Raw genomic sequence first — 24,936 nt, forward strand, 5'->3', positions numbered from 1 at the left:
TAGTCTTAATCTGTAAAAAGCAACAGAGGGTCCTGTGGCACCTTTAAGACTAACAGAAGTATTGGAGCATAAGCTTTCGTGGGTGAATGCCCACTTCATCAGACGCAAGTAATGGAAATTTCCAGAGGCAGGTATAAATCAGTATGGAGATAACGAGGTTAGTTCAATCAGGGAGGGTGAGGTGCTCTGCTAGCAGCTGAGGTGTGAACACCAAGAGAGGAGAAACTGCTTCTGTAGTTGGATAGCCATTCACAGTCTTTGTTTAATCCTGATCTGATGGTGTCAAATTTGCAAATGAACTGGAGCTCCGCAGTTTCTTTGGAGTCTGGTCCTGAAGTTTTTTTGCTGTAAGATGGCTACCTTTACATCTGCTATTGTGTGGCCAGGAAGGTTGAAGTGTTCTCCTACAGGTTTTTGTATATTGCCATTCCTGATATCTGACTTGTGTCCATTTATCCTCTTGCGTAGTGACTGTCCAGTTTGGCCAATGTACATAGCAGAGGGGCATTGCTGGCACATGATGGCATATATAAAACATTGGTGGACGTGCTCCAACCCCTCAGACAGAGACCAACACCTACAAGATCTTCACCAAGCATTCTCAAAACTACGATACCCACACAAGGAAATAAAGAAACAAAATCAACAGAGCCAGACGTGTACCCAGAAGCCTCCTGCTACAAGACAGGCCCAAAAAAGAAACCAACCGAACTCCACTGGCCATCACCTACAGTCCTCAGCTTAAACCTCTCCAATGCCTCATCAGTGATTTACAATCCATCCTGGACAATGATCCCTCACTTTCACAGACCTTGGGAGGCAGGTCAGTCCTCGCCCACAGACAACCTGCCAACCTTAAGCATATTCTCACCAGCAACCACGCACCACACCATAACAACTCTAACTCAGGAACCAACCCATGCAACAAAGCTCGATGCCAACTCTTCCCACATATCTACACCAGCAACACCATCACAGGACCTAACCAGGTCACTTACATCATCATCGGCTCATTCACCTCCCTGGCCACACAGTAGCAGATGTAAAGGTAGCCATCTTACAGCAAAAAAACTTCAGGACCAGACTCCAAAGAGAAACTGCTGAGCTCCAGTTCATTTGCAAATTTCACACCATCAGATCAGGATTAAACAAAGACTGTGAATGGCTATCCAACTACAGAAGCAGTTTCTCCTCTCTTGGTGTTCACACCTCAACTGCTAGCAGAGCACCTCACCCTCCCTGATTGAACTAACCTCGTTATCTCCATACTGATTTATACCTGCCTCTGGAAATTTCCATTACTTGCGTCTGATGAAGTAGGCATTCACCCACGAAAGCTTATGCTCCAATACTTCTGTTAGTCTTAAAGATGCCACAGGACCCTCTGTTGCTTTTTACAGAAAATAAAAAGAATCAGATTAGAAGATTATTAATGCTGTAAAGAAAATGGACTGAACGTCACCAGATGTCAAGGTTTTAATGTCACCACTAGCACACAGCAAGTTTACTACAACTGGTTACATTCCACTTTCCCTCCTGGAACACGATTGACAGGATGGATCCCCTTTTTATAACTAACTCATGGAGATACACCTGCAGTTGTAGATATCTTGTGTTTGGGACTGTGCCCAGCCGGGTCACCGGGTTGTGCACATTGTGGGGGTTAGACAGCCGGGGACAACACTGTTGTCGGCACGAAACAGGGTTTATTCAAGCTCACAGTAAACATCCCTGGCTCCCGAGGGGACAGTGCACCAACAGCCTCATAAACAGACTAAATCCACAGAGTCCAGATCCCTCCCTACACTAAGGGCCCTCTGTGCAGCTCAGGCAGTGCACATAAAAGGGGAATCCCCAGCTGCTTTTTATCGGGGAATGATTGGAGGACCGCACTATGTCACACACAGCTGGCCTCCCCAGCATGGGGGGTTTGGTGGGGAGGGAAGAGCCTTGGCTGAAATATGATGTGCTCTGGCAATCTCAGTATAACAGCTCATAGGGGTCCTTACAAACCAGATCAAGTTAGAGCAGCCCTGAGGAATTAATTTGCACTGGGGCTGAAATGCTCCTCAGCCAGCTCCAGGATTGGCATAGGGAGGCCCGAAATGTGAGGAAATGCCACCTTTATGGCCCCTATCCACAAGTGTGTAGAGCAAAGTCTCCTCCGAGTAGCATGGCCTTCAGCACTGATCCCTAGAGACAAAGTTCCTCTTGGCTTCTCTTCTGCTCTCACCAGTTCTACCTCTTGTTTATCTATCCTATCTCTGCACCCTTCATCAGAGGCAGCTCACCAACAAGTGTCCCTCAACCTTTTCATTCTCTGTTGGCTAATTTCTTGTTGCTGTCATGGGAGAAGCATATCTTCAGGAGAGATTTGAACGCGGAGAAGGAAATGACTGTGTAGACCAGACCATGGTAGAAGCTAAAGGAGCAATCTTTAAGCTCATAATAGTAATTCTCTATCCTCTCTATGGGCAGGCACTAGAGGACACTACCTCTCACACTTGAATACATTGCACCAGTCCATTCTCTGAAGGGTTTGCAACCTCAGTTATGCCTTTGATAGAATTATACTTCAAGGACTCTGCTTGTTATTATAGTTCAGGGATCGGCAACCTTTGGCACGCAGCCCGCCAGGGAAAACCCCTGGCAGGTCGGGCCAGTTTGTTTACAATGTGGGCTGTGGGAAGCGGCACAGGCCGAGGGATGTGCTGGCTGCCCTTCCCGCAGCCCCCATTGGCCTAGGATGGCGAACCGCAGCCAGTGAGAGCTGCAATCGGCCGAACCAGCGGATGCGGCAGGTAAACAAACCAGCCCAGCCCACCAGGGGCTTTCCCTGGCAGGCCACGTGCCAAAGGTTGCCATCCTTCTTATAGTTTAGGACTCCAAAAACTGTAACAAAATTATCATGTTATACCACACCCCATATCATCATATTGATGTATACCTCTCCCCCCCTTTCACTGTATCTCATCTTATAAAGGGGAAGAGGGTCACTTGAAACCGACGTGGAATTATTACTTCATATCTTGTCCTCTTTGCCATGCACATCACTCAAATGTACATTTTCAGCAAATCATACAGAGGTTTAGTCCCACAGCTCTTTGCTAAAGCAAGTTGTGCAGCTAACTTCTATACTGAAACTTCACGTTGACATATCTAATGATTTATACCATGTGGAGAAAATCAAAGGGTAGTCAATCTCTGCTCAGAAAGAAAGCCTCTAAACAGAGCTTCTAAAACTAACTCCTTTCAAGAGAGCGATTAAAAACTAATGAATACTCCACAGTGTCCAGTAGACATAAAAGAGGATTTGTAGATGGCTTGGACAGCACGACATTCCAGAGAAAGAGGAGGAAGCGTCACTAGGGCTTAGTGATTAAAGATCCAGAAATTTCTGAACTTTGTGCAACAGAGATGTATGCAACGCGGGGCAAACAGATATGTAACGGGTACAGAGTTATGTTTTTCGTTGATCATTGCCCACGCCTCTTAGACACAAACACACCTTTATACATCTAACCAAAGGAGAACTGAAGTCTGTGTTCATGGGGTATGAGAGAGGAAACAGGATAAAATATGGGGCCAAAACTTTGGCTGGGGCATATCAGTGTATGTCTGTTAAGTTTGATAGAGCTAGGATGATATACACAAGCTGAGAATCTAGCCCAGGGGTTCTCAAACTGGGGTCAGGACCCCTCAGGGGGTCACAAGGTTATTACATGAGGGGTCACGAACTGCCAGCCTCCACCCCAAACCCCGCTTTGCCTCCAGCATTTATAATGGTGTTAAATAATTTATAAGGGGGGGGGGTGTCACACTCAAGAGGCTTGCTATGTGAAAGGGGTCACCAGTACAAAAGTTTGAGAACCACTGATCTAGCCCATGGTATTTGGGCTCAGAGGTCTCAGCGAAGTCTGAGTTGGTTTTCTGTTGTTGAACTTGGAGGCATAGAGAGCTCTGAGCCCTGCGTGACTTTTCAAACATGCATGAAGGGGAAAATATTGTTATAGATGAAATAAATCTGACTGCCTGTCCAAATGGATGGGTACAGAAAAAAAAGATACTTCAGCTTCTTCTATATGCCAGCGTGACTAACTGGTGAAGAGAATCCAGCTGCTACATATCTGACTGGCTGCATCCTCGCTCCTAGCATCTCTGTGGGACTTCTGTCTCCAGTGCTGTTCATGCAGCAACTTTTCACCAGCATGAAAATTGATTTTAAAAAATAAGAACATATTTTGGGGGGAAAACTCCAGTTATTAAAATCTGGTGAGGAGACTCATTGGGCCCAGTACAAGTTGCAATTAAAAGAAATTCTATGGTCTGTGCTATACAGAGGCTCATATAGGGTTGCCAACCCTCCAGGATTGCCCTGGAGTTTCCAGGAATTAAAGATTAATCTTTAATTAAAAAGGATGTCATGTGATGAAAACTCCAGGAATACGTCCAACCAAAATTGGCAACCCTAAGCTCAGGCTACATGATCTATGGTCTTTTCTGGCCCTAAGCTATGAATCTCCTTAACCCTTTGATACCAGAGGAGTTCTCATCTTCAGAGTTCTGCACAGAGATACTGAAGAGTCACTTTGTCCTCAATACTTTGCTCTTCTCTTTCCCTGCACAAGGAACTCTGCCTTCTTGTTGATTCCTGCTCTTCAGTCCTCCCCAAAAGAGGGCTACAGTAGTATAAATAAGAGAGCTTCAAACATAGATTACACTTCAAAAATATTCATAGTATCCCTTTAAGCTACATTGGAATACACAAAGGACAATATTAATCTTAAATAAAGATGCTCTTAGGACAAATATAGCTAGGAATGCATCCTAATGAGTGATTCTGCTAGCGGCAAAATCTTGAATCACCTTACACATTAGTATAAGTGCATGACTGATTTCATGTAAAAGCAGCAAATCACAGAAACAGTACTGTACAGAATCTCACACCTGGATTTGACATCCCCCCCTCCCCACCTTTCCACTGAAGGAGAAAGTGACCTGGATTCTCTCTCACATCTCAAAAGTCTTGCACACTGATCTGCAGGCAGGACTAATGGAAGAGGATTTGTACGGCTGTTTAAATATCTGCTTTCCCTAGGAAAACAAAACGGAGGAACACTGAGTAAATGTTAAATAAAAGTAAATACCTACCAGCATAGGAACTCATCAGATTAGGAATCTGGTCTGCTGGTATGAAAGACTATAGAAAGAAGTGATGAGGATGTGAGGAATCCATCCTTGATTTAGATATGAATGTAATGACAATCACATAGGCCTCTAAATTATATACAAGTCTCAATGTAACATTTAAGTCTGCAGTAACAGGGCTGACTTTTTACCACCTCTGGGATAGGTGTGCAGCCTCTGCTATCAGAGCCACACACAAATCATCCTCAACAGCAAGATTTTTATAGTGATTAAATGCATGGCACTTAATTTGCATTCTTTCAATGCAAAAAAAAAAAAAACAAAAAAACAAAAAAAAATTTATTTATTTATTTTTTTTTTTGAAGAGAAGCAACCCCCTCCCCCCCGTTTCATTCTCCCCTGGCAATCTGAAAATTCACAGGGCAAGCAGCATGTTTCAGGATAGTTAAACAGGATTATGTGAAAAGGTAGGGACCAAAGGGTCGCAGAAAGACTTATGATTTACAGAGACAAGACAGGTGACATAATATCTTTTATCAGCTCAATGTCTGTTGGTGGAAGGGACAAGCATTTGAGCTTCACAGAGCTCTTCCTCGGGTCTGGAGAAAGTCACCAGAGTTATAATACACAATGTGCTTTAGTAAAACTTCTATTTCCAAAATGACTGCTGGTGTCAGCCATCTTGCTGAAAAGTAGTATCATTTGTTATCATGTAGAGCTGTCCAAGAAACAGGAGAGCAGAATGTTAGGGAATAACACAGTCACCATCCTACTTCAGTGCTGGTTCATCAGTCATGAAAAATACTTTGTTTAAAGTGCCCTCGTGCCTCTCTGAGCGGAGAGGATAGTTTTTGTAAAGAAAAAGTTAAATTGGTTTTTCTTTTTTGATGCACTCCAAGGAATACTTTGATTTTTGGCATAGGTATGGCATATGGGACACTCATTTGTTGCAAGTATCAGAGGGGTAGCCGTGTTAGTCTGAATCTGTAAAAAAGCAACAGAGGGTCCTGTGGCACCTTTGAGACTAACAGAAGTACTGGGAGCATAAGCTTTCGTGGGTAAGAACCTCACTTCTTCAGATGACTTGCATCTGAAGAAGTGAGGTTCTTACCCACGAAAGCTTATGCTCCCAGTACTTCTGTTAGTCTCAAAGGTGCCACAGGACCCTCTGTTGCTCATTTGTTGCAGTTTCTTTGGGAGAATTACCCAGACCTGAACAAGAGTTGAAGCTATTGGCTTCATTGTGCCTGGGGCAGTGCATGAGTTCTGCCAACCACCTAGGGTGACCAGACGTCCCGATTTTATCGGGACCGTCCCGATATTTCCTTGTTTGTCCCGCGTCCCGACCGACGTGCGGTCGGGACAACCGGACAAACAAGGAAATGCCCCGAGCCTCGAGCCCGGAAGTGCTCGCACCCCCCCCCCCTGCCCCGACTCCGCCCCCTCCTCCCCCAATTGGCTCCCTCCCCGAATCCCCGCCTCTTCCCCGGGCTCACCATTCCCCCTCCCTCCGCAAGTGCTGGAGGGAGGCCCCGGAGACTCAGAGGCAGCGCGGGGCCGGGGTGAGTAAGAGTCCGGCCTGGCCCAGTGCAGGCAGGACTCGGGTGGTTGGGAGAGGAGGGGGGCGACCCGCGGGGCCAGGCGACGGGGGAGGAAGCGGCCATGGCGCTTGGCGGCTCTGGCGCCCCCGAACCCCCCGAGCCGGGGCCTGCAGCAGCGCGTACGCTGGGCCCAGCCCCTGGCTAGGCACGTCTGGGCTGCCCAGCTGGTGCTATCGCGCGGCGGCCCCGGGGTGGAGGCATCGGCCGCCCAGCCCCGTTCGTTCCCCTGCGGGACGGGGGGGCTGGGGCCTGCTGCCCCCACTCCGGGGCCGCCGCGCGATAGCACCAGCTGGGCAGCCCAGACGCTGGCCAGGGGCTGGGCGCAGCGTACGCGCTGCTGGGTCCCTGCAGCAGGCCCCGGCTCGGGGGGTTCGCAGGCGCCAGAGCTGCAGCCGCGGAGCCCCATGGCCGCTTCCTCCCCCGCGGCAGTGGGAGCTGCAGCAGCGGCTGCTCCCGAGTCCCGCTGCCCGGGGGTGAGAACAGCCGCCGCCTGGCCCCGCGGGCCGCCCCCCTCCTCTCCCTACCACCCGACTGAGTCCTGCCTGCTCGGGACCAGGCCAGACTCTTACTCACCCCGGCCCCGCGCTTCCCCTGAGTCTCCCGGGCCTCCCTCCAGCACTTGCGGAGGAAGGTTTTTTTTTTTTTTTTTGGCCCCGCCCCCCGCCACGCCCCCCCCCCCCGCGACGCGCCCCCCCCCACGTCACCCCCCCCCCCCCCCGCGTCCCGATATTTTTCTTTGGTGATCTGGTCACCCTACAACCACCACACAGTTTAGGCTACTGTCTTTCTGCTTCTCTGAAAGCAGTTTAAATTAGTCTTGCAAAATTCTTCTTGTTTGACTGGTGAGGAAAGTATCATTAGCTCCATTACTTCTACCAGCACAACATAGGTGGCTAAATTCCAGGCCCGGACTGATAAGTTGCCACAACTGTTTTGCAAGGCTGGGTTTAATGTATTGCCTGTCCCACCCACCAGCTCTGAGACTCAATCCCAGTCTACAATCCTGTCAGATGTTTGCCAAAGAGGACCTGTAATTATTAAGAACACATATAGTAAATTGTGCTGAATTTCTTCGTGTACTCTTATTGCACAATGTCCCAAATGGCAAGTACTATCTTCAGCACATAACTCATTTCAAGCCAATCTTTTTTTCTATTTCAGACAGAGATGTGATGAATTCCACATTTCACTCCTCATTGAATCCCAAGCAATTTAACTTTGAGATTCAGAGAGTATGGACCCTAATAACCAAAAGAAAGTGAAAAGGAACCTATGATGCAAAAGAGGTCCTGGTATCAGATAGGGTGAGAGGACAAAGTCAGTCAGCAGGAGGTGGCATATGACACAAGGAAGCCGGTGGGAACTGGCTGGCTGTAGAGAGGTCACTGATATTAAAGAAGGCTACCCAATAGTAGCAGAGAGCAGTAAGGTCAGGATCTGAGCAGTCTGAAGTCAGGTGATGGTAAGAAACTTGAGAGAAAGCCAAAGCCCAAGGGTGAGAGCAGGAGGTCTATTTGAAGGGGGAGGCTTTGCAGGAGACAGCCATCCAGCGTGGAGAATGGATCTGGGCAGAATTTACTGCAGCACGTAAATACTGGGGTAGTCCCAACAGAATACAGCTTCAGCAGCAGTGGCTGCCCCATGTGGCAGGGGCCCTTTTATCTACTCAAAATCTATATTGTTTTTTAATTGGTCAAATACTGGCAAACGGCTGTACAACAGCCAAGTGCTGTAACAGGGAGTTTAATCTGTCCTCTGGAGAAACCTACATAGTGTAGACACAATCAAGAAAGCTCGCAGTTGCCGTCCTCACTCTCAAGTCGCAATTCTTTGATTTAAGGAGCTCCCTGTGATAACCAAGGACAGAATAGCCAGCAGCATGGTTTAACAATGTGGTCATCACACCTTAAGCGATGGGTCCAATGGCCAGCTGGATGGAAGAGAAGGATACTTGCCCCATCAATATAATTGATGGGGTCTCCTCCAGCAGGCTGGAAAGAAAGGGGTCATTGCTCTTTTAAGGCCACCCTCTCCAGCTCACAGCAGGGGAGCAAAAGGGGAAAGAGACTTTAGCAGTGCTGAGTGGGGAGGAGCAGGAAGCTGCACAGCTAGACTGGGGAGGGGGGCACTCCCCCAGCTGAGCAGAAGAGAGGGGGTATTTATGCCCTGTGTAGTTCCTGTAAAGCCCCTTTTCACCTTGAATGGCCTGGCGACACCCATCTTCCCACTCACGGAAGCAGTTAAAGAACTGGGTTTCATCGTGACCATGTCTGGTCATTATGCTAGCCGCCCCTTTTCTTGGGGCCTGGAAAGGAATTTTTCCCTCACCGCCAGATTGGCCAAGGCAAAGAGGGTTTGGGACCTGGTGGGATGGGGCAAGTGGATTAGGCTATAAATGTCACAATTTATGTAAAGCTTGTGGCAGATGTGCAGTGCAGATACTTATTATGGAATGGATAAGGTGAGCTGATAAAACTGATTGGTAAAGGAAGCATTCATTAAAATTGCTGAGGAAGGGGGTTCAAGGTGCCTATGTCTGGTATGGCAGGGAGTCAACCACCCTCCTTTCTAGGCCCCTTAACCCTCATACGAGGGGAGAGTGGCAGGGTTACAGCAGCAGGATGGCTGGGACCAGACTGGAAAATGTATATGGAAAGGATTCTGGAAATGACAACAACCTGCACTGTACAATTTATTTGCTGGGATCCCATATATTCCAGATAATAAAGTTTGCATCCTAATTTAAACCATATCCATTGCCTCCTGACCTTCCAGCATAGCTGGACAAATTTCAATTGCAGCGGAGAGATTTGCCCTTTGCTACTTGGGGCATTCAGCACATAAAAATACATGTACTACTTCTTTGGTAAAATATTTGCTGGTTACCTTTAATATGACCTAGTTGTGGGAGCCTTGTTTTGCTCTTCTGTAACACTGAGCTGCTCCGAAACATGCTGCAAGAGAACCCTGGAATGGCTGGCGGCTGCTTAGCTTCAAAATTATTATTCCATTTTTTGCACTGAGAGACGGGTAAAAGGCTCTGTTTGTCCTACCATGTGAAAAGAATCTCTGAATTACTTTGTGTAAAAATAGAAGGCTCCTGTCTCCATTCGGTGTACGGAATAATGTAAGCTATGTCCACTTTCTACCTCAACCCCATTCCAAAAGGTATTGGTGAGTTTTGTTGTGAACTCACTTTTCATCAAACCATAGTAACATACATTTTCTAGTTCCCTTCATTTAGAGCCAAGAGGTAAGGGACCTATATTCCTTCCTAAGGAAATGACAGAAGGCAATAAGCAAGTGTACAACTTTAATTTATACCTTAGACTTCGCTGTAAAGCATTAAGGTTGCATGTAACTAGGCTATGTCTCTGCTACTAAAATCTATGCATAATTTATCTATATTACAAGCTAAACATCAGGAACTGTCAGGCAGAACTTTAACAGCTCTTCAGTAGCAGGAATTAAACGCTCTACTCATCATATAAGCCCCAGGACAGCCATATGCTATGATCCTGTACAGTATCAGTAAGCTAATTAAACTGCTTTAGCTTTCTCCTCTTTATTATACTTCCTTAGGAGTCTAACTGTTGTTTTTTGAACCTGCACTCTCCAGATAAACCTCACCCTCTTTCCAGTTTGTTCAGTGTTTGCTGTCCCTAAAGAGAAAGTTGCCTGGAAAAGTTGTTTTAATGTCATCAATTCAATTTTCCTCACTTTTTGAAGTTATTTCCCTGAGGAAAGTGCAGCTCAAAATGTACCCGCTTCTCAGCAAAGTCTGATATATAATTTTTGAACTCCATTTTCTACTACACTGACTGAGACACAAGGTCAGGCAACTAACCCAATGCCTCACGCAATCAGTAGCATGTGTGAAGATGAGGAGATGACAACAGTGGCGGTGGGACACAATAATTCAGTGGCACTTTGTGTCACTCAGACACTACTCTTCTGTGTGACTGTAATGCAATGATATGTTTTGAAAGAGGCCCTGTTCAGTCTTCCTGGGCTAAAAGGATGCCAGTTGAAATATGCTGTCATAGTGGCATAGGGGAATGGGGTGATAAATGGAGAAAGATGATCCAAAGGGCTTTGTCAGAGGATCCCATTTCAGAGTGGGGGGACATCTTGGACCCTTTCCTAGCCCTCAGAGGGGAGTTATGGAATGATGTTTCTCTGTATAAAATGTAGACTACTTACTTAAGCTTAATTATTTATTCACTGTCATTTTAAGAAAGCTTGCATCTGAAAAGCTTCATCTAAATACCTTCTCTGTCCTGTCATGCTTCAACAGGCAAATTACTCAATGTTCCCCTGACGCAAGCCAACGGCACCTTGACAGTACTGAAGTGATCTCCCCAGTGTCTCACCTCCCATGCCCTTTCCTTCACCAGACAGAGCTATTTAGAAGAAGCTCATACAACCAGCTCTCCCCAATCCAAGATTTACACTTTGTTGCCTTTCCACTTCTGTCAGTCTGAGTTCAATGCTGCCTCATGTAGGTGGGAGGGCGGATAGGAGAAATATAAAGCTACTGTTATCATGTATTTATCATTATGCTTGCAGTATTGGAAGACAGATAAAGCTTGAAAGTAACTCATTTCGAAAACTAATTCCCAGTCACTTTTCTTTGGAGGAAAGATATACATTAATCATTATGAATAGGCATAGAGGGTATAACTAGTGCATTTTTACATAGCTTTTTCCCCCTCTTTCCTTGGAATTCAACAATCACAGACATCAGGCTCTGGAAAAGGTAACCGAATGGGGCTGACTGAGCATGGTCCCCCACTGCCAGGAATGGGAACACAGCACGCTCAGCCTCTGGCAAGACAATCCTCCTGTGACATTCTAGCACGGGGTGGCCAACCTGAGCCTGAGAAGGAGCCAGAATTTACCAATATACATTGCCAAAGAGCCACAATAATACTTCAGCAGCTCTCCCCCCCATCCCCCCAACTCCTCCCCCCCCGCTGCCAGTGCCTCCCACTCACGGGCAGCTCCACGGATCAGCACCTCCCCCTCCCTTCCCGCACCGCCCAATCAGCTGTTTCGTGGCATGCAGGGAGGGTGTGTGGGGGGGGGGAAGAAGCGAGGGCACTGCAGGCTCAGGGGAGTTCTGGCTTCTCGAGGAAGACTGTTAAACTGTCACATACTAAATATACACCTGGAACAAAATATAGCCACAATACAGAATTTATGACTCTCCGCTGAGCCCCTTTTTTCTCAGCACCATCTGAAACATTGTACAAGGATCAGAGTATTATTTACACACACACCCATATTCTCTTGTGTATTTTGATTCCAAAGGAGGGGGCTATTAACATTTACCTACTTTGGGTACTTATAAAGCCCCCATCACCATAGTATCCTAGTGCCTCAATCTTTCATGTGAGAGCGTATTTCCCTATTGATCTCCATTTTACAGATGTGGAACTAAGGCAGAAAGACACTACATGATTGGCCCAGGGTCATATAGGATGTTTGTCGTGGAGCAGGAACTGAACCTGGATCTTCTACAGCCCAGGCTAGTGCTTTAACCACTGTACCATCCTTCCTCCATAACTTCACAGTGAACAGCCAGCCATTCTGTGCAAGGTTGTTTTGTAGAGAATTCATTTTTTGGTGGAAGTCAAGTAGGCAGGGTCTCTCTTTATGCACTTGTACATCCATGGCCAGGCTTTGATTCCTGGGGCTGTTTGTGAGCATACGCTCTCATATGTAGTAGAAGGATTGACAGGAAAAGCTGCAGATGGTAACCTGGAAAAGTAGCACTTTTCATCTATTTACTATGCAAGTGAACTAATTTAAATATTTGTTGACATCAGGTCAGTTTAGCACAAGATCCATGCTATAAAATCAGCAATTTAGGAACTACATTTTACTCTTTTCCCCTTCAAAACTGAAAAAAATCTGCAAGGTGCAAGAGAGAACGAATGGTAATTTAATAGAGGGGAATGGTAATTAAGCACAGTATTAATTAATTTTTTTAAAGCCGTTAAAAGCCTTATTGCTTCTATAAGACTCAGAGTCATGATGTATAAGTGTACAGGAAATGAAAAGGAAGTCTGATTGTGACAGCACACTGACCAAAAGGTCTCACATTTCCACTCCTGACCAAGAGCAAACAGTGTATTATCTAAACAAGCCAAAGAGAAACAATTCAGCACAAACATGGAGAAACACTGAAGGTCTCTGGCACTGAGTTAACGAGTGCAGGTTAACCTAAATTTCATCTCTCTCACGGAATGATCCCATTAAGTGTACCCTTCCACTAATGAGCCTTAATGTCTTAGTCAAAGTTGAAGGAAGGATTGCTAAATGGCCCTTTTAAGAGATACATCAAGTCAGAACATTATTTAAACTGGATTATAGTATAGTTTAAAAGCAAATGTTTCTGGATTGGAAAACCAGGCAGGAATTAAATAATAAAGAGACAGACAGTAATTAAAAGAGACATCTGATTTATTCTTTTAGGAGTGTGGAAAAGGAGTTTGAGGACATCAAATTTGCATACCAAATGAAATAAGAGAACTACCTGTGTTTATTACCGATTCTATTGGCAAATTCCCTTCTTCCTTCCTAGTCCCACTTCTCCAGCCCCACATAGCAGAATAGATTCAGAACAACGTTTTTGGGGAGGAGAGCTGTACATTGTTTATTGCAGCTAGGAAAAGGACAGCAACAGATCCGTGGTTTGCTGGTTTATGAGCAAATCAGACTGAAGTTGCTCAAAGAGGGAGGCTTGCAATGGGCTGGTGATTATATTTCGGTGTTCTACAGCTCAGATCATCAAGCATGTTGTTTAAGAAAGCTGGAGATACTCATTCACAAACAGCACTTTAATATATAGATATACCCTATAATAGAACCTTCTCAATAAGGAGTGTTGCTCCGATCATTGGGACTTGGTTCAGACTACTTATGGGATCACCTTGGATTTTCCAAATATACACTGACAAAATGGAAATAACATCCCAAAGTCTAACCCTATGTAACACCTAAATTCCTTAAAATTGAGATACAGCCTCTGAAGGTCAAGAGTCCAGCAAAAACACTCCTGGAGAAAAGTTAAGCACATCATGCATTCCCAGATTTTCAACACTCCCTTATCCTGGTGGCCATGTTGAGAGAGAAAGGGAACTACCAAATTTTGTGCAACTTCCTGATTAGTATCAAAAGGCTTATGACTATTCTGATCTGTCAGATGATCATCCCTTTCTCAGGAATCAGATATTGAATCTGACGCAATAAGTGAAGCTTGACAAGGGAAGGGGCCATTATCGTTCCTTGGACCAGGAGGAAGATTAACAGACTTGAAAATCAGTATAATCTCCACAAATACATGAATATTTGACATAGTTTCCTGGTGAAATATAGATGGCATGCAGCAACCCCAGTTACTGGCCACAATATTGTAACTCTCAAGTTTTGCATTAACAGAATGAAATCTGAGGTTTTCCTTCTCGTCATTCAAAGACGTAACTGTTGGCAGGTTGCATACAGAGTGAAGATGGAGTGGCTAGGATTAGGGTGATGGATGGAACATGCTTTTCATATTTCAGTCTAATATTGGGATACAAACAATATGAGCTTGCCACATGAATATAAAAGCGGCCCCCAAAACCAACAAATATCTGTTTCTAAAGTCAACAAAAAGTGTTGATAGGAAGCCCTGTCTTCCTCTGCTCCCTACTTGGCATTTCAAGATCTTGAGTATTCCCTGGTAGCTCAGAGTAGTGTTTCATCTGGTTACAGGCTGTCCAGGAATTATGTGACTCATGGCAGAGAAGAGACAGGACTTCGGTGAAACAAATATCAAGTGGATTCTTTATTGAGAATTCTGGACAGAGAGGGACATTATAGTTCTTGCTGGTCTCAAGTTGCCAGTTATATCCTGTGTTTCTTAGCACCACCATTTGGGTTTTCTTAAACCCTGACTTAGATTTAGCAGTTACGGAATGGATTGCTGAATACAATTACGTACAGCCATCATGGCTAATGCTAACATCAAGCTTAATTTAAGTATTCCTACCAGCTTGGTGAATGGGAGGGGTCCTTATCTTGGTTTGTTTTGTTTTTAAACTTCACAAGGTTAGAAGAAGTAGGTAGCATGTGCTGCAAGGCCTAAATAAAAAGCAGCTCCAGCACTGGAATCACAGTGACAGTGTAGATATCTCAGCTGAGACACTAGCTCTAAACACTGGTATTCAACCATAGTATGCTTCCTTCCCTCACACAATGCACATATCACGCCCAATATCACTGCTAATATCACCAATCCCCCAGCCTCTCCATCTGTGGATCAGTGCAAGGTAAATAACATCAGCAAAAGCACGGACTAACATAGCAGCAATTCACATAGTGAAGCAAGGAGTTTGACACAAAGCCACCCACACTGGTTGGTAAATTTCATTAACATTCCTGAAAAATACTGAAATAAAAGCAGCTGTGCATGTGTAATACGCATGCTGTGCACTGGCACTGCCGAGTCCAAGTGATCTTAATTACTTTTAAAAGCTCTGTCAAAATAGTTGCTCGTTTCTCAGTTAGTTCATTCAGAGAGCAGTGCAGTGTTCCCTTCAGAATCACCTGCAGAGAAGACAAGGTGGGCTTGGCAAACAGTCAAGAGGAATAAACTCCAAAGTACAAATAAGATCATGTATTTTTGCAAATGGTAAATATGTGTTACAGTTTGTAATTAGCTCCATTCGCCAAAAATTGAATTCTATGACCAACTGCTGCATCAACAGAAGAGCGGGCAAAGGGGCTTTAACATGGATGTCAAACAGATGGCTGCAGTGTAAGCCAGCTAAAACACCACAATTCATTGATGGCATTAGCCATCTTATGTTGGTGATACATTTAATGATGAGCTGCAGAGAATTTTATTATAGATTCCAACAGATTTCCAACACCCATTATAACACTTTGTTCTTATATAGCCCTTTTTACCCATAGATCTCATAGTGCTTTACAGAAGATAGATGTCATTACCCACATAATACAGAAGGAGAACCCTAGAGCCCGGAAAGAGCCCATATGCTTACACCAATCCTTTGCTCTATGTATGGATCATCCTGCCTCTCCTTTAATGCCTCCTGATAGCAATGGGATAAAATGGTTATATTATCACAACAATCCTCCTCTCTCCACACAATGGCTATTCATTCCAATACCAAGTTTATAAAACAAAAGTTTGATAAATTGCTTTCTTTAACTGTTGCAGATTTTTCCCCATTTACCTGAACAAATTCTCTGGATCACATACTCAGCATTCCAAAGGACTAGCTTTCTTTGAATTTAAAAAAGGGATAGATAGATATTATCCCCCACCCCCACCCCCACACGCAATAGTGATAGAAGACAGACTGTAGACATGAGGATTGCAATACGTTTTCATGCGCAGCTCTAGCAGTAGGCACCACATATGTTTATTACTGAGTGCCATTACATTGCCAAGTAGTTTCTTAAAACAGGACCACTTTAGTTATCTAAAAAGGGAGGTGGAATTCTGCAGCTAGCAGATCTTAACACTACACTAGCTCTGTATGCCCATGTTCATTATGCTGAAGAAAGCTGGGTCCTGGAAATAAAATTCTTGTCCTTTTTCTTCCAAAAGAAGCACCTTAATTTAAAAAACAAAAAACAAAAAGCACACTTGGAATGCAGAACTTCAAGTAGATCAGAGCATTGCAGGTGCCAATAGAAAATTTATGACATGGATCAGGTTAATCTATTAACGATCAGTTTTTTGTCTGCAATCATTAGAGAATCTCAGACTCATTCAGATAATCCTTTTATTCTCACCATAACTAATTTCTTCTTGCAAAACCATTAGAAAGTGAGGCACTGCTAAGAAAAAATTATGATGTCTGGATCCTACTCAAAGGACTTCCATCTCCAGTGGGACTGCAAATAAGTTCAGTAACGGGCCCTTTCAGAACACTTTTCATTACTTTCTGCATTCATGAAGTTACTCATGGGAATAGTTAGTGCAATTTAGAGACCGCAAGCCCAAGGAACGGAAATGAAGCAACTTTCTGAAGATATATTAATCAGTAGAAATCTGACAGAAGTACACTTCAGTGCACCAGAAGGTGCAATATGGAATCTTGATTAGTTTTGTTTGAACTATTAGACCTCACCATAACATTGAAGAATTTAACAGTGTATATACACTGTTTAATCTCTTATAGACTATTTACAAAAACCTCAAGGAAAAACATCAAAATGGAAGTCAGTCACTCTATACAGAATGTCAGTACCTTAGGCTGTGCTGAAGGCTCTTTCAGACCCTGTGTTCCAACACGCACTGTCCAGTTGTGGATGATTTAAGAAATGCAAATAATACCTAATCAAAGGTCTTTTTTACTGGGAACTGGTTCTTTAATGCTCAGCAGGCAAATTGTATCTAAAGCTAACACCTATGAATTACACTAAATGTGCATCTCTGACAGGTTCATAATATATATCCTACTGCACCTCACTCACTGGAATCTGAAATCAAGTTAGTCAATATCTTCACCTGGGGCGTTTGCAGATAAATCTGAATCCGAAGTCTTCTAGATTTAGCTTAAATCAATAAAAAAAGAGCTAACACTGATATTATGCATTCCCTCACCAGCTGGGAATAAAAGTCCACTTGTGCAAGAAGAACGTCAAAGAACTGACTCATTTAGAAAACTTGTCATAAAAAACCCCCTCAAATGGGCAACTAAGGAAAGGACTCGACAAATGACCAGAACCAGCCTACTGATCCCAGCACACCTGATTAAAGCTGGATTTCTAGCACTTACGACTATGCCTGCAATAGCATATTTCCTTCTTGGGATATAACTCAGGAAATCACCATTCTTTAAGCACTGCCCCCACTAAGGGAAAGGTTAACATTTATAGCTATAATGTTCCATCTAACACAAATGACCAACCACTCACACAAATGCGACTGGAATGTCAGCACTTACAAGGCTCTGTGGCAAAACGAGAGCCTCCCATATTGCCACATTGAGCTCCTAAGTGCACCTCTGCAAAAGAGATGCAGGATATTTGATTTCAAAGTCAGGGTAAATAAACCACTTTTTTAAACATATGTTAAGATGCTACGAACCACAGAAGCACAATCCCTGCTCCCATCTTACCGCAAGCAGCCAGATGTGTTCTTGAAGACCGTGGTCCATTCAGCATCCCGAGGCTTAGAGTCCTCATTCGGCTCGCTCTCCCATCCGGAATGGGGGATAATCACCTCGTTTGTCAGTGTCTGAAGGCCATGGTTAATGATCACCATCTTCAGGGGCTCATAGGATGATAAGTTCCAAAGAGTGCCTTAGAGAGAAACAATGGTTATTAGCCAAGTTAGAGTAGTTTATGGGTGCTCCTCATGCAGACTAACATTTCCAAAAGATTAAATCATAAAATAATTCGAAGAGGAAATTACTCACCTGACAAGATTTCTGAGAATACAATGTAACCACATGGTTAGGACTCACTCAGCAGTTATCAAAACAGAAAGCTATACCACCTTTCTAAACGCAGATATATTTAAAACAGGTAGAGTGGTTGAAACTGCTGGGCCATATAATATACAGGAGACATACGATATGTGTTCATTAATCATCTACATAAACTATAAGTGTAAAGATTCAATATGATAGTATTCATTCTGAACAACGTGTTAATATCATTAAACTTGCAAATCTACTTCTGACAGAAAAACACCACCACCACCACCCCCCCAGTGCAGAGGGCAGTGCAAGGCCAATGCAGCACATAAAACCTCAAAATAGGGCTTAAACTGGATTTAAAGGGCACATAGCCCTGGTGTCGACTCGCTACACAGAGTTGAATTTCACCCCAGACTTTTTGCATTCCATATTTACTTTCATATTATTCACTATGTCACAGGCACATACGGTGCAGTGAGGGCATTATTCCTAGGGGAGACTGAGCACCCACAACCCTCTTTGTCTTATCACCTCGCCTTGATTTTGAATCACAGCTGTAGAAAGAAGGCGAATACCAAATCAGAGCAGCAGAAGTCACAAATGTAGGTTTTACATGGTCAACAATGCAAAATATCTTAGGGCTAGTTTACAGTTAAGAGTTTTAACAATGTAACTATGTCAATTAGGGGTGTGATTTTTTGCCAACAGTTATGCTGGTAAAAACCGCATTAGATGCTGTTACACTAATATATAGGTACCTATGCCAGTATAGCTTATTTCAGTTCCTGAACTAGAATAAGCTGCACCAGCATAAGCACTTTGACACCGGCAGAACAGCATCTACATTCCGGGGGATGCGGGTGTTTCTGCTTGAACTGTGCCCGCACAGATAAAGTGGCAGAACTTTGTAGAGTAGACCAGCCCTTAAAAATGGTTCATGGAAACATTCAGCACTGTACAAAGCAAAACATTACACACCAGTGATTTCAACTGAAAACAGAGTGATTCAAGAAACAAATGGATTCTAGATTTACTTTTATTTTTTTAAATGGATAATAATTTAGACTTTGAAATCAGAGGCCGAAGTACATTTTTGTAGATATCAGCCTGTTTCTGCTAATAAAGGGAAGTAATATAGCCTTCACAAAGCTGACTAATTCAAGAAAGGCAAAACAAAAAAACCTACTTCTGTTCGACTCATGCTTTCAGCTAATCACATCTCCAAACCAAAAGACAAAGTTGAAAGCCATATGCCAGACATTGCCATGAAAACTTATGCAGAAGTACAAATATCCTTCCAAATCTCAGTTTTACAAAGGCTATTCCTTACTGAGTTGGGATTAAAATGGAACATTCATTTAAAAGATACAGAATTTATTAATCCTACTTGGTAACATTTCAAAACTATAAATAAGCATATATGGGGAGAGAAATAGGTACGCAGCTTTCATCTCCACTGAAATGCATGAGAATGAAGGAGATTTTTGCAAGGACTGAATGGAAAAATGATAGAGACTTTCCTAAATATCCAGAGACACTTTCCTAATAATACGTACCATTAATATGCATCCAACGTGCATCATTAGGTCTTCACATTTTTACAAACTAACAACTTAAGTTGCAGATATTTGTCTTTAAACTCTTCATGTTTAAAAAAAATCACAAGGAACAATAAATGGTCATGTCTGGACTTTTGTTTCAGTCACACATCAATCTCTTAAAGTTCACAGTTACAATGCCTGCAATTTTCCTCTCCCAAAACTCCTTTTTAAACTATCTACCAGATATTGACTCACTGGACCCAATTATTCCCAGGTATACTGGTGTTAATCAGGAGTAATGCCACTGAAGTCAGTGAGTTCTATCAGTGCAAAACTAGTGTATGTGAAAGGAGGACCAAGCCCGGTACACCGGTCTGTAAACAAACAGAAAAATAAAGTTGTAATACTGAATCCTCCCTGATGTAGGTTGGAATGAAAGCTTAATACTCACGCTTTCATTGAAAAAAAGAGAGATGGCAAATGTCTTTTGTCCTATTTTAATAGTGTGATATCCATATAGGATCATGTTACATACTAGATTGGAAAGGGAATTTTATCTCCACTACCAGTAGTGAGTGGCAATTACAACCCAGGAGACTGACAACTAACAGAGTTTTAAGACTGACACTTTATGATGCCTCCAATTCAAAGTGGCATTTACAAAACCCAGGCATCTGTTTAGATGTAATTGAACACATTAATTATTAAACAAATCCAGTAGTAAACAAAAGATTTTACCTCAGATGTTATCACCCATCTTTCTTTACTGTAATCTCTTTCTGGGTACATACATTATTATTATTTACTTGGCACACTTTACTTACTCAACATACACAGCACAATATAAGTTGTGTGTGCTTTTTGGAAATTATTTTATTTAGCATTTAAATAAGATAAGATAATATAAATGACAAAGATAAATTAGCTTTCCATTGTTACCAATTTATATATTAATTAAACATATCCTCATTGTTACAGAATCTACTAAACACCCTGGGAGTTAAGAAAAAAAGGAAACAGGAAAAAAAAAAAAAAGCTCAATATCGTCACTCAATTCTGAAAAAACAAAACAAAAGCCAATACCAATTTTCTTCTACTTCAGCTTACACAGATACATTGTAAAGAAAGCAAAGCCAACTATGTAATCAATGTAAAATCTTTATAATCGGGCGATACAGAATTGTTCAATAAGTTGTCATTAGAATCATATCAAACCCTTTGATGTAACAAGTTATCCATTCTTTATTCACATGCTTTGCTGGACTGTGAGTAGTCCCACTGACTTCAATGGGACTACCAATGTGCTTATAGTATGACTGGGGGTTGAGGGGAAAAAAACACTATGTAAAGGTCTGGAGAATGGGTGGTCTTGCCACGCGGTCACAGCTGGGCTTAGGTCTGCCCACCGGGGATGAGAGTCACTGAGCAGGAGTTGGAGGAATCACAAGGCCAGGTCCTGTAAACAAGAGTCAGGCCAGGGTTGAAGACCAGAGATCAGAGGCAGTACAAGCCTAGAATCGGGAGGCAGGAGTTGGGGTCTAAGTCAGGCTGGAGTCAGAGGCCAGAAATCAGGAGACAAGGTAAAGTCCAGTGTTGCAGCAGGCCAAGGTCTGTGTGGTTGCCCAAACAACTTCCTGGGGTTAAGTAGGGGCACATGGCTAATCAGAGGGCTGCAGGGTACTGTCACTCTAGGCGTTGGAAGTACTGCCCACGAGACCCACTCTCCACAGTGCTCCCTGGCAGTGCCTCTATGTGACCTCCTGGTGGGACTACGGGAATATCAGCCACACCTGGCTCTGCCGACCTGGGTTCTAGTCCTCAGGTCCTTGCAAACTATTTCTGTGGGCACGTTTATTGCATAACTGTTTCTTATACTTTCCTCTGAAGCACCTGGTACTTGCAACTAGCAGAACCAGGACACCAGAGAGATGGATCACTGGTGTGATGCAGTAGGACCATTCCTATGGTTCCTATATTTCTACTCGCCTATAGTAGTTCTTCACCTGAGCTAGTAAAACATCAATTAAAAAGCATGTTGAGATTAAAAAAAAAAAAAAAATCTTTAATCAATCATTCTGAGTTTGGAAGGGGCCAATATACAAAAGCTTGGTAGGCCACAGACACATTCTGAATAAAGTATTAACAGCTTATACACTTCATGTTTGAGTGGTTTCATTGTTAGAGATTCACAAAACTTTCTTCCTCTGAAACAGGATGTTTCCTCTCTTCACCCGCCCCAGACAACTGACTATTCACTACATTACAAAGCTATTAGAGTAAATAATTTCATTTCTTTAGATTAGAGAAGAATCAACTAGGGAAATATTTTAAAAGTCTAAAAGAAATCTGAAATCTTCCTAATATTGGAATTAGGACAGGATGGTCCCAATTTAGCAATAAAATTCAACATAGAACAAAACTTATCAAAAAGTTTAACTCTCTTCTCAGACCTCAGACAAACCAGCAGTCCTAATATTAGAGGATTTTGCAAAATTCTCCAGTGCTTGGGTACCACCTTGAAGACATCTGTGTATAGATTTTAATATGCCCTAGGTCTGTAAAACAAGGATATTATCTCCAAATTTCTTCTATGTTGTCAGTTACTGGTAGCTAATTTCTGAACACACTAAATCCTACATGGATTCAAGAGAATCACATCTGAATTGCAGAGAATGGCCACAAAAAGAAAGTCCAGTCCAGCAAATATGTAATATGTGAACAACTTAACTCATACTAGTTGTCCCATTTAAACCAACAGTGGGACTACTCGCATGAGAAAAGGTACTCATGGACACCTTCACCCATAGTTTCTAAAGAAAATGTCGCCTATAAACGCTAACAAGACCTTAAAAACAAATGCCCTCTTGGGCAGCCAAACAGCTGCTCCTTGTAGGGGCTGCAAGAGAACAACTTGACATCAAAGAGAACCTATCCCTATCCCCCCATTTCCTCTGTCCCTTTTGGACTCAAGGATGCAACTACGGTTGTGAGGTTTTCAGTTTCTCCCCCCCACTGTACAGCCTTTTTTTATGCTCCAAAGGAGGCATCGCTGAACTATAAAGAGAGAGACAAAAGATACCCCATATTATACCAAAAATATGCAAGTAGGATCTTTACGATATTCAAAAGAAATAAATTACAAGACTCCAGTAGCTGACTATATGAGGGATACAGATCAAAATAATCCTTCTGTCAAACAGTACTCAGAGAGGGAAAACTTAGAAGATATGCAAAGAGTGGTCCAGGATAGGCAGAGCCTTGGTCAATCCCTATGCAACATTTGATGATGTGGGAAGGATTTAGATTCATGGCTGGCTATGTAGGGAAAATACCTCTTAAGAAGAGAGACAGATAATAAACAGAACAAAAAACTTTTTTCTTTTCAAAAATGTGCGAATCAAGAAGGGAATTACATCAGAACTTTACATCCCAGCAGCCCTCCAGTGTCTTGGGGAACCAAGCCCAGGAAGAGGAACTCATGGTGGCAGCCACAGCAACATGATTTTAATCCCCAACAACTAAATTCACTCTACTTTTTTTTTTTAAACTGTACGTTAACCCTGTGTGAGAACAAAGTGACAAAGATTACCACCACCGTAATTTGACCTCTGCCCTTAAAAATTATTCACTGTATTTATTAGCATAATTAACATGTTATCTAATAAAGTTTAAAAACTCCTGTCAATTTATCAATTCATTAAAATTACCCTAAAGATAAATCAAGTCATTAAAACAGTAACTGCAAGACAAATTCATCCATCAAGTTTCAGAGTAGCAGCCGTGTTAGTCTGTTAGTCTCTAAGGTGCCACAAGTACTCCTGTTCTTCTTCATCCATCAAGGTTTTCCATGTGCCTTTACTAAAAGAATTTGCCTTTTTGAGCACTGATCAGTGGCTGGCATATATTTTAGGATTTAAATAAGAAGATATACTATTGCCTTGCAGAAGATAATCAATTTTTTCTCTCATTCTTAAGAGCTAGCTTGAATATACATGTAGGTTTCAGGCTACCCAAGGCATCAAGCATAGGCAGAAGCAACAAGGTTGTCTTTTTAAAGTAAAGTAGTTTGGTTGATACAAATTGTAACAAAGAAAACAGAAGCTATAACTGTTTTTGTAAATCCTCACTTCACAGCATATAAAAGCAATTAAGCCCACAGTTCCAAATGCTGTGGGCCCCACCTTCCAGCAGCTGCCTATCATGGGCAGGTTTAAAGAAAGTGTGTCAAACACAGACATGCTAACGTCTTTTGAAATCCAAACAGAATCTTCTTTCCTTACGCTGCTTAGTTGCAGAATCCAATGTTACTATTAGATTAAAACAAACCAAGAACCTGTTTACTCTTTCATCTATGCAGCACACTGAATCATTTATCATCTAAAATAAATTGCATATATTCGCTGGGTGCTCTTGATGTAAGTTGATCTTGTAGTCATCTGTCTGACATGTATTATATTATATATGCAGTCTTCCCCCCCCCCCCTTTTAAATTGAGCTCTGGTGATGGGAGTTGTGCATCCCAAGCTGAAAGAGGCCAAGCACAAGTCCTGAAGATAAATTACTGCATCATGAAATATATATTCTTTTGACAGGTTTCTCAACAGAAAAAAGGAGTAAATTCACCTGTAATTAGAAAATATGCTGCTCATATTAGTGGACTTCCAAGAAGAGTTAGTGCCCGCTGAAATGAATTCTGGCTAACTGTTAGGCTTCTATCATACATTAATGAATGCCCACAAGAAATGGTTTCTGATTGGCTGCATCAAACAGCAAGTTTCTACATAGAACATTATTAGATCAAAAGATTTCTCCTTAGAACATTTAAGGTCAATCATTTTTCAATTAAACCCAATTTGCCAATACAGAGTGTCAGGAGAATAATGTTCTGCACCACTTAAAATATCATGCAGTGTCGTTAAACAACAAAATTACATTTCAATGAGCACACAAAGAATGAAAAATTCATTAAAGCTACTAACTTCTGACTGCTTGTCAAAAGAGTGTAATAGAATTTCTGTCTTGCATATCTGATGGGAACATTTGTTCCACACCAAACCTTATCGTTCAAGATAAAAACCTTTGCAGCTTTCCCAATCAGAGCAAATTTCTTGCTTTATCAGCTGAGCTCTCATTTCTGAAGTCAGAAAATGATCCATGGAAGGGGTAGCTTTGCACAGTCCCAAGAGGATAACTACGGAC

The 24,936-nt window shown here is 42.7% G+C and overlaps 1 protein-coding gene across 23 annotated transcripts in view; it reads right to left on the reverse strand.

The window, feature by feature from the left end:
* ARVCF (ARVCF delta catenin family member) overlaps nucleotides 1-24,936 on the reverse strand; it is a 437,864-nt gene that overhangs the window by 69,270 nt on the left and 343,658 nt on the right. For all 23 annotated transcript variants that reach the window (XM_065568005.1, XM_065568006.1, XM_065568000.1 and 20 more), the window contains one exon: nucleotides 17,894-18,077. In XM_065568005.1, coding sequence (XP_065424077.1) covers nucleotides 17,894-18,077 — 184 coding nt within the window. The remainder of the gene's footprint in view (nucleotides 1-17,893; nucleotides 18,078-24,936) is intronic.

This window comes from Chrysemys picta, chromosome 15 (genome assembly GCF_011386835.1).
Source record: "Chrysemys picta bellii isolate R12L10 chromosome 15, ASM1138683v2, whole genome shotgun sequence".
NCBI classification, from domain to species: Eukaryota; Metazoa; Chordata; order Testudines; family Emydidae; genus Chrysemys; species Chrysemys picta.